This window comes from Scyliorhinus canicula, chromosome 14 (assembly GCF_902713615.1).
Source record: "Scyliorhinus canicula chromosome 14, sScyCan1.1, whole genome shotgun sequence".
Classification (NCBI taxonomy): Eukaryota; Metazoa; Chordata; class Chondrichthyes; order Carcharhiniformes; family Scyliorhinidae; genus Scyliorhinus; species Scyliorhinus canicula.
Window position 1 is genome coordinate 3,747,740 of NC_052159.1, and position 10,977 is coordinate 3,758,716.

General features: G+C 49.0%; 1 protein-coding gene across 3 annotated transcripts in view; it reads right to left on the reverse strand.

Moving 5' to 3' along the window:
- LOC119977202 (interferon-inducible GTPase 5-like) overlaps nucleotides 1–10,977 on the reverse strand; it is a 134,887-nt gene that overhangs the window by 9,980 nt on the left and 113,930 nt on the right. The window contains exons 1-2 of one of the 3 annotated variants that reach the window (XM_038817907.1): nucleotides 10,543–10,845; nucleotides 5,106–5,700 (exon numbers count right to left, since the gene is read on the reverse strand). In XM_038817907.1, coding sequence (XP_038673835.1) covers nucleotides 5,106–5,650 — 545 coding nt within the window. In that variant the 5' untranslated portion in view covers nucleotides 5,651–5,700; nucleotides 10,543–10,845. Of the gene's footprint in view, nucleotides 1–5,105; nucleotides 5,701–10,237; nucleotides 10,846–10,977 lie in introns of those variants that run through there. The other 2 variants (XM_038817906.1, XM_038817908.1) reach the window with 2 other exon arrangements.

Here is a 10,977-nt window from a genome sequence, read left to right on the forward strand (position 1 = left end):
GAATGGAGTTCAGTTACGAGTGGCATACCACAAGGATCTGTTCTGGGGCCGTTGCTGTTAGTCATTTTTATAAATGACCTAGAGGAGGGCACAGAAGGATGGGTGAGTAAATTTGCAGACGACACTAAAGTCGGTGGAGTTGTAGACATTGTGGAAGGATGTTGCAGGTTACAGAGGGACATAGATAAGCTGCAGAGCTGGGCTGAGAGGTGGCAAATGGAGTTTAATGTAGAGAAGTGTGAGGTGATTCACTTTGGAAAGAATAACAGGAATGCGGAATATTTGGCTAATGGTAAAATTCTTGGTAGTGTGGATGAGCAGAGGGATCTCGGTGTCCATGTACATAGATCCCTGAAAGTTGCCACCCAGGTTGATAGGGTTGTGAAGAAGGCCTATGGTGTGTTGGCCTTTATTGGTAGAGGGATTGAGTTCCGGAGCCATGAGGTCATGTTGCAGCTGTACAAAACTCTGGTACGGCCGCATTTGGAGTATTGCGTACAGTTCTGGTCGCCTCATTATAGGAAGGACGTGGAAGCTTTGGAACGGGTGCAGAGGAGATTTACCAGGATGTTGCCTGGTATGGAGGGAAAATCTTATGAGGAAAGGCTGATGGACTTGAGGTTGTTTTCGTTAGAGAGAAGAAGGTTAAGAGGTGACTTAATAGAGGCATACAAAATGATCAGAGGGTTAGATAGGGTGGACAGTGAGAGCCTTCTCCCGCGGATGGAGGTGGCTAGCACGAGGGGACATAGCCTTAAATTGAGGGGTAATAGATATAGGACAGAGGTCAGAGGTAGGTTTTTTTACGCAAAGAGTGGTGAGGCCGTGGAATGCCCTACCTGCAACAGTAGTGAACTCGCCAACATTGAGGGCATTTAAAAGTTTATTGGATAAGCATATGGATGATAAGGGCATAGTGTAGGTTAGATGGCCTTTAGTTTTTGACTTCCCATGTCGGTGCAACATCGTGGGCCGAAGGGCCTGTACTGCGCTGTATCGTTCTATGTTCTATGTTCTATGCTGTGGGTCTGGAGTCACGTGTGGGCCAGACCGGGTAAAGACAGCAGATTTCCTTCCCTAAAGGAGATTAGTGAACCAGATGGGTTTTTAATGACAATCTGGTAGCTTCCATGGTCACCATCATCGATGAAAAAGCATTGAGTAGAAATGTTAACTCGATGGGCAGTGTGGAGCTGAAAAATCCCTGGGTAAAGCTTTGCATTCCCAGCCCAACTACACTGGGGCTATTGAACGTCCTGACCATGCGATGTGTCAATTTACTGGGATTGAAAGGTGATCTCTGAAGCCTCTTCAGCCATTCAGTAACATTGTGTAGAATTTCCTCTTTCCCGCCCTCAGCCAAGATCCAATATCCACTAACTCGCTTGGCGACCAAAAATCAATTGATCAGCAACTAAGGAAGCCGATATTCAGGACGCCAAAGCACGTAGTGATGCAGTGGGGAAGGTAACACTGACAAAGGAGAGTACTTGCAGGCAAGGAGATGGGTTGAAGTGTGTATACTTCAACGCAAGAAGCATCAGGAATAAGGTGGGTGAACTTAAGGCATGGATCGGTACTTGGGAATACGATGTGGTGGCCATCACGGAAACTTGGATAGAAGAGGGGCAGAAATGGTTGTTGGAGGTCCCTGGTTATAGATGTTTCAACAAGATTAGGGAGGATGGTAAAAGAGGTGGGGGGTGGCATTGTTAATTAGAGATAGTATAACAGCTGCAGAAAGGCAGTACGAGGGGCATCTGCCTACTGAGGTAATATGGGTTGAAGTCAGAAATAGGAAAGGAGCAGTCACCTTGTTGGGAGTTTTCTATAGGCCCCCCAATAGCAGCAGAGATGTGGAGGAACAGAATGGGAAACAGATTTTGGAAAGGTGCAGAAGTCACAGGGTAGTAGTCATGGGTGACTTCAACTTCCCAAACATTGAATGGAAACTCTTTCGATCAAATAGTTTGGATGGGGTAGTGTTTGTGCAGTGTGTCCAGGAAGCTTTTCTAACACAGTATGTAGATTGTCCGACCAGAGGGGAGGCCATATTGGATTTAGTACTTGGTAATGAACCAGGGCAAGTGATAGATTTGTTAGTGGGGGAGCATTTTGGAGGTAGTGACCACAATTCTGTGACTTTCACTTTAGTTATGGAGAGGGATAGGTGCGTGCAACAGGGCAAGGTTTATAATTGGGGGAAGGGTAAATACAATGCTGTCAGACAAGAATTGAAGTGCAGAAGTTGGGAACATAGGCTGTCAGGGAAGGACACAAGTGAAATGTGGAACTTGTTCAAGGAACAGGTACTGCGTGTCTTTGATATGTATGTCCCTGTCAGGCAGGGAAGAGATGGTCGAGTGAGGGAACCATGGTTGACAAGAGAGGTTGAATGTCTTGTTAAGAGGAAGCAGGAGACTTATGTAAGGCTGAAGAAACAAGGTTCAGACAGGGCGCTGGAGGGATACAAGATAGCCAGGAGGGAACTGAAGAAAGGGATTAGGAGAGCCAAGAGAGGGCATGAAAAATCTTTGGCGGGTAGGATCAAGGAAAACCCCAAGGCCTTTTACACATATGTGAGAAATATGAGAATGACTAGAGCGAGGGTAGGTCCGATCAAGGACAGTAGCGGGAGATTGTGTATTGAGTCTGAAGAGATAGGAGAGGTCTTGAACAAGTATTTTTCTTCAGTATTTACAAACGAGAGGGGCCATATTGTTGGAGAGGACAGTGTGAAACAGACTGATAAGCTCGAGGAGATACTTGTCAGGAAGGAAGATGTGTTGCGCGTTTTGAAAAACTTGAGGATAGACAAGTCCCCCGGGCCTGACGGAATATATCCAAGGATTTTAAGGGAAGCAAGAAATGAAATTGCAGAGCCGTTGGCAATGATCTTTTCGTCCTCGCTGTCAACAGGGGTGGTACCAGAGGATTGGAGAGTGGCGAATGTCGTGCCCCTGTTCAAAAAAGGGAATAGGGATAACCCTGGGAATTACAGGCCAGTTAGTCTTACTTCGGTGGTAGGCAAAGTAATGGAAAGGGTACTGAGGGATAGGATTTCTGAGCATCTGGAAAGGCATTGCTTGATTAGGGATAGTCAGCACGGATTTGTGAGAGGTAGGTCTTGCCTTACAAGTCTTAGTGACTTCTTTGAGGAGGTGACCAAGCATGTGGATGAAGGTAAAGCAGTGGATGTAGTGTACATGGATTTTAGTAAGGCATTTGATAAGGTTCCCCATTGTAGGCTTGTGCAGAAAGCAAGGAGGCATGGGATAGTGGGAAATTTGGCCAGTTGGATAACAAACTGGCTAACCGATAGAAGACAGAGAGAGGTGGTGGATGGCAAATATTCAGCCTGGAGCCCAGTTATCAGTGGCGTACCGCAGGGATCAGTTCTGGGTCCTCTGCTGTTTGTGATTTTCATTAACGACTTGGATGAGGGAGTTGAAGGGTGGGTCAGTAAATTTGCAGATGATACGAAGATTGGTGGAGTTGTGGATAGTGAGGAGGGCTGTTGTCGGCTTCAAAGAGACATAGATAGAATGCAGAGCTGATCTGAGAAGTGGCAGATGGAGTTTAACCCTGACAAGTGTGAGGTTGTCCATTTTGGAAGGACAAATATGAATGCGGAATACAGGGTTAACGGTAGGGTTCTTGGCAATGTGGAGGAGCAGAGAGATCTTGGGGTCTATGTTCATAGATCTTTGAAAGTTGCCACTCAAGTGGATAGAGCTGTGAAGAAGGCCTATGGTGTGCTAGCGTTCATTAGCAGAGGGATTGAATTTAAGAGCCGTGAGGTGATGATGCAGCTGTACAAAACCTTGGTACGGCCACATTTGGAGTACTGTGTGCAGTTCTGGTCGCCTCATTTTAGGAAGGATGTGGAAGCTTTGGAAAAGGTGCAAAGGAGATTTACCAGGATGTTGCCTGGAATGGAGAGTAGGTCATACGAGGAAAGGTTGAGGGTGCTAGGCCTTTTCTCATTAGAACAGAGAAGGATGAGGGCGACTTGATAGAGGTTTATAAGATGATTAGGGGAATAGATAGAGTAGACAGTCAGAGACTTTTTCCCCGGGTGGAACACACCATTACAAGGGGACATAAATTTAAGATAAATGGTGGAAGATATAGAGGGGATGTCAGAGGTAAGTTCTTTACCCAGAGAGTAGTGGGGGCATGGAATGCACTGCCTGTGGAAGTAGTTGAGTCAGAAACGTTAGGGACCTTCAAGCGGCTATTGGATAGGTACATGGATTAGGGTAGAATAATGGAGTGTAGGTTAACTTCTTAAAGGCAGCATGGTAGCATTGTGGATAGCACAATTGCTTCACAGCTCCAGGGTCCCAAGTTCGATTTCGACTTGGGTCGCTGTCTGTGTGGAGTCTGCACATCCCCCCCGTGACTGCGTGGGTTTCCTCCGAGTACTCCGGTTTCCTCCCACAGTCCAAAGATGTGCAGGTTGGGTGGATTGGCCATGATAAATTGTCCAAAATTCTATGATTAACCTAGGACAAAAGTTTGGCGCAACATCGTGGGCCGAAGAGCCTGTTCTGTGCTGTATTTCTCTATTTCTATTTCTCTATTTCTCTATCTCAGTCCTGGATATACTCAACAACTGGTCTCTGGGATAGAGGTTTTTTAAATATAAATTTAGAGTACCTAATTCACTTTTTCCAATTAAGGGGCAATTTAGCTTGGCCAATCCACCTACCCTGCACATCTTTGCGCTGTGGGGGCGAAACCCACGCAGACACGGGGAGAATGTGCAAACTCCACACGGACAGTGACTCGGGGCTGGGATCGAACCCGGGTCTCCGGCGCTGCGAGGCAGCAGTGCTAACCACTGCACCACCGTGCTGCCCCCTTGGGATAGAAATTTCTGACCCTCTGAGTGAAGCGGCTTCTCCCCGGCCCTGTGGGAAATGATTGACCGGTTACTCTGCGATGGTGGCCCCCTGTGTGCTGGACCTTCCAATGGAGGGCTCACCCCCCTCAGCAGCTGCTCGCTCCAGCCCTGAAGAATTTAACATGGTTCAAGGTGATCACCATGTGACACGATACAGACACACAGACACAATACTGGTCACCAAATCCAGACATACTTGTTGAGCTCACGGATCTTCTCTTCAATGGTGTCACGGAAGAGGGGGAAGTGATAACTATCAGTGTTGGTGTTACACACGAGGAATATCGATGAGAATTGTACACCTTCCTGTGCCAGAGAAACAGAGCATGATGAGGCGATCTCTTCAAGGAAACGATCAAGTTGTCTGATGGAGGTAATGATGGCCGGGAACCGTTGAACATCAGAGTCAATCTTGGTGCGGACAAAGTAACAAGCCTTACCCTTAGCCTGACACTCTTTGGCAAACTTCACAGACTCGGAAGCAAACATATCCATTGAAGAAACGATGATGAGCATGTCGTACTGGTTCACGTTACTGCCCATTGGGCAGACGGACTGAAACTCCGAGATGGTAACATTTGGGTATTTGGGATGAGTGAACATGGTTGGAGGATTTTGTGGAGGTTCCTGGTTCTCATTGCCCAGCAAAGCGTTGATGAGTGAGCTCTTCCCTGTGGCAGGCGGTCCAAGAACAGCTATGTGCACCCGGTCCTCCTTCGTGGAGCTGATCCAGGAACCCATTGGAGGAACAGTCACCAAACCAACACAGTCACAAATCCAATATCATCTCCCTGAAGCAACAAAACACAGAGACACCTTATAATAATAATCTTTATTACTGTTATAAGTAGGCTTACGTTAACACTGCAATGAAGTTATTGTGAAAAGCCCCTAGTCGCCACATTCCGGCGCCTGTTCGGGTACACAAAGGGAGAATTCAGAATGTCCAATTCACCTAACAGCACGTCTTTCGGGACTTGTGGGAGGAAACCAGAGCACCCGGAGGTAACCCACGCAGACACGGGGAGAATGTGCAGACTCCACACAGACAGTGACCCAAGCCGGGAATCAAACCCAGCACCAAGGCGCGGTGAAGCAACAGTGCTAAGCACTGTGCTACTGGGCTGCCCAGTATCAACACCGGAGAGGTACAACACGGGTTTAGATGCCGAGTAAAGTTCCCTCTACACTGTCCCCATCAAACACTCCCAGTACAGGTACAGCACGGGGTTAGATAGAGAGTAAAGCTCCCTCTACACTGTCCCCATCAAACACTCCCAGGACAGGTACAGCACGGGGTTAGATACAGAGTAAAGTTCCCTCTACACTGTCCCCATCAAACACTCCCAGGACAGGTACAGCACGGGGTTAGATACAGAGTAAAGCTCCCTCTACACTGTCCCCATCAAACACTCCCAGGACAGGTACAGCACGGGGTTAGATACAGAGTAAAGTTCCCTCTACACTGTCCCCATCAAACACTCCCAGGACAGGTACAGCACGGGGTTAGATACAGAGTAAAGCTTCCTCTACACTGTCCCCATCAAACACTCCCAGGACAGGTACAGCACGGGGTTAGATACAGAGTAAAGCTCCATCTACACTGTCCCCATCAAACACTCCCAGGACAGGTACAGCACGGGGTTAGATACAGAGTAAAGCTCCCTCTACACTGTCCCCATCAAACACTCCCAGGACAGGTACAGCACGGGGTTAGATACAGAGTAAAGCTCCCTCTACACTGTCCCCATCAAACACTCCCAGGGCAGGTACAGCACGGGGTTAGATACAGAGTAAAGCTCCCTCTACACTATCCCCATCAAACATTCCCAGGACAGGTACAGCACGGGGTTAGATACAGAGTAAAGCTCCCTCTACACTGTCCCCATCAAACACTCCCAGGACAGGTACAGCACAGGGTTAGATACAGAGTAAAGCTCCCTCTGCACTGTCCCCATCAAACACTCCCAGGACAGGTACAGCACAGGGTTAGATACAGAGTAAAGCTCCCTCTGCACTGTCCCCATGAAACACTCCCAGGACAGGTACAGCACGGGGTTAGATACAGAGTAAAGCTCTCTCTACACTGTCCCCATCAAACACTCCCAGGACAGGTACAGCACGGGGTTAGATACAGAGTAAAGCTCACTCTACACTATCCCCATCAAACACTCCCAGGACAGGTACAGCACGGGGTTAGATACAGAGTAAAGTTCCCTCTACATTGTCCCCATCAAACACTCCCAGGACAGGTACAGCACGGGGTTAGATGCAGAGTTAAGCTCACTCGACACTATCCCCATCAAACACTCCCAGTACAGGTACAGAATGGGGTTAGATACAGAGTAAAGCTCCCTCTCCACTATCCCCATCAAACACTCCCAGGACAGGTACAGCACGGGGTTAGATACAGAGTAAAGCTCCCTCTACACTGTCCCCATCAAACACTCCCAGGGCAGGTACAGCACAGGGTTAGATACAGAGTAAAGCTCCCTCTACATTGTCCCCATCAAACACTCCCAGGACAGGTACAGCACGGGGTTAGATACAGAATAAAGTTCCCCTACACCGTCCCCATCAAAGCACTCACAGGACAGGTACAGCACGGGGTTAGATACAGAGTAAAGCTCTCTCTACACTGTCCCCATCAAACACTCCCAGTACAGGAACAGCACGGGGTTAGATACAGAGTAAAGCTCCCTCTACAGTGTCCCCATCAAACACTCCCAGGACAGGTACAGAACCTGGTTAGATACAGAGAAAAGCTCCCTCTACATTGTCCCTATCAAACACTCCCAGGACAGGTACAGCACGGGGTGAGATACAGAGTAAAGCTCCATCTACACTGTCCCCATCAAACACTCCCAGGACAGGTGCAGCACGAGGTTAGATACAGAGTAAAGCTCCCTCTACATTGTCCCCATCAAACACTCCCAGGACAGGTACAGCACGGCGTTAGATACAGAGTAAAGCTCCCTCTGCACTGTCCCCATCAAACACTCCCAGGACAGGTACAGCACGGGGTTAGATACAGATTTAAGCCCACTCTACACTATCCCCTTCAAACACTCCCAGGACAGGTACAGTACAGGGTTAGATACAAAGTAAAGCTCCCTCTGCACTGTCCCCATCAAACACTCCCAGGACAGGTACAGCACGGGGTTAGATACAGAGTAAAGATCCCTACACTGTCCCCATCAAACACTCCCAGGACAGGTACAGCACGGGGTTAGATACAGAGTAAAGCTCTCTCTACACTATCCCCATCAAACACTCCCAGGACAGGTACAGAACGGGGTTAGATACAGAGTAAAGCTCCCTCTACACTGTCCCCATCAAACACTCCCAGGACAGGTACAGCACGGGGTTAGATACAGAGTAAAGCTCCCTCTACATTGTCCCCATCAAACACTCCCAGGACAGGTACAGCACGGGGTTAGATACAGAGTAAAGCTCCCTCTACATTGTCCCCATCAAACACTCCCAGGACAGGTACAGCACGGAGTCAGATACAGAGTAAAGCTCCCTCTACACTGTCCCCATCAAACACTCCCAGGACAGGTACAGCACGGGGTTAGATACAGAGTAAAGCTCCCTCTGCACTGTCCCCATTAAACACTCCCAGGACAGGTACAGCACGGGGTTAGATACAGAGTAAAGCTCCCTCTGCACTGTCCCCATCAAACACTCCCAGGACAGGTACAGCACGGGGTTAGATACAGAGTAAAGCTCCCTCTACACTGTCCCCATCAAACACCTGACGTTGGCGGGGAGGGTCCAAGCGGTGAAAATGAATATTCTGCCGAGGTTCTCCCGATCTTTATACCAAAGGCCTTTTTTTCGGAAAGTGGACACAATCATCTCGGACTTTGTTTGGCCGGGGAAGGTGCCGAGAGTGGGGAGGACCCTGCTACAGAGGCAGAGGCAGCAGGGGGGGTTGGCGTTGCCAAACTTGCTTCATTATTATTGGGCAGCGAATGTGGACAAGGTGCGGTGGTGGTGGGAAGGAGAAGGGGTAGAGTGGGTTAGGATGGAGGAGGAATCTTGTGAGGGGTCTAGTTTGAGGGCTATGGTGACGGCAGCATTGCCAATGGCTACGAGTAGGTATTCAGGGAGCCCAGTGGTACAGTCGACGGTGAAGATATGGAATCAGCTGAGGAGGCATTTTAGGGTGGAAGGGATGTCGGTGCTAACGCCGCTGTGCTAGAATCATGGGTTTGAGCCCGGGGGGGGGGGGAAGGATAGTGTATACAGAAGGAGGAGGGAAGTGGGGCTGGTCACGGTGAGGGATTTGTATTTGGAGAAAGGGTTCGCCAGTCTGGAGGAGCTAAGGGAGAGGGTAGAGCTGCCGAGGGGGTAGTGAGTTCAGGTATCTACAGGTTAGGGACTTTCCACGAAAGGTCTGGAAGGGGTTCCCTGGATTGCCGGGATACACCCTGCTGGAGTGACTGCTGCTCCCGGATGTGGAAGGGGGGTAAGAATTGGGGATATATATAAGTGGCTGGGGGAGCAGGGAGGCGAGCGGGTGGCGAAGATCAAGGAGAAATGGGAAGCGGAGTTGGGAATGGAGATCAATTGGGGAGTATGGAGTGAGGCACTGCGAAGGGTAAACGGGACCTCCTCTTGTGCAAGGATGAGCCTGATACAGTTTAAGATGGTGCACAGGGTGCATATGATTCGGGTGAGAATGAGTGGGTTCTTTCAGGGGGTAGCAGATGAGTGTGAGAGGTGTTGGCGGGGCCAGCGAATCATGCGCACACGTTTTGGGGTTGCGGAAAATTGGGAAGATTCTGAGTGGGAGTGTTGGCGGTCTTAGCCAGGAGAGTGGAGGAGGAGTTGGACCCGGACCCTTTGGTGGCGATATTTGGGGTCTCAGAGAAGCCGGAGCTCATGGAGAGGAGGAAGGCCGATGTCTTGGCCTTCGCCTCTCTGATTGCATGACGATGTATTTTGCTGGAGTGGCGGTTGGCATCGCCACCGGGGGGGGGGTAGGGGTTTGGTTGGGTGACCTGTATGACTTCCTGCGGTTAGAGAAGATAAAGTATGAGTTAAGGGGCTGTTCGGGGGGGGGGGGGGGTTTGAGAAAAGGTGGGGGATGTTTGTGACTGTGTTTAAGGAGCTGTTCCTCGCAGTGTGGAGAGAGGGGGGAGGGTGAAAAAAGGGAAAACTTTGTACAGACTGTATAGTTGATTGCTGGGAAGTATGTTTCCCAGGGTGATAATGTGTTGTAATCTGTTTTGATACATGTTGGTAATAAAATACGTTATTAGAAAAAAAACCTTGCAGATCACAACAACACACTGTGTAAAAACAAAACATTCTCCTCACCTCCCCTTCTGGTTCTTTTACTGATTCTCTTCAATCTGTGTTGTCCCTGGTTACTGTTTACCAGCCGATGGAAACACATTCTCCCATCAAACCCCGATTGACTTTGACATCTCGATTAAATCTTCCCCTTTACCCTTTCTGCTCCATGGGGAACAATCCCAGTTTCTCCCAGTCCAGGTATTCCTTCCCGAGTCCCTGACGTCGCTCCTGGTGTCTGGGGCCCAGGATTGCTGAGGCCTAACCTTAATCCTCTGCCCGGCACAACGATTAGTGACTGAAAAATGAACACAGAGAAAAAGACTCACCAGTCTCCCGGATAATGAGGTTGTGACCGAGAGAGTGAGTGAGAGAGTGGGAGAGAGAGAGAGAGAGTATGAAGAGAGAGAGAGAGACTTAAATCAGGTCAAACTGTTTTCACAAACAAGGAAGTAGAAGCAATATTTGGGCCTATCCTGTACAATAATCGAGGGCGAGACAGGTTTGGTCATCACATTCAGCACTTTCACTTTCTCCTGTCAAGTTGAACAAACAGCGAAATAGCAGAGCTGAGGTAGTGAAGCTGATTTAGCTGCCAGATGTCTGAGGGTCACTCCTAACCCCTTCTGCACGGGTTTGAGTTATTACTATTTTCTATTAACCCCTCTGTGTCCAGTCCCAGGCAGCACATCCGCAAGGACACAGAGGATGCAAGAAAGATACCCCCTCTCTCCTCCTCCACTCTTACATACCCCTCCTCCTCT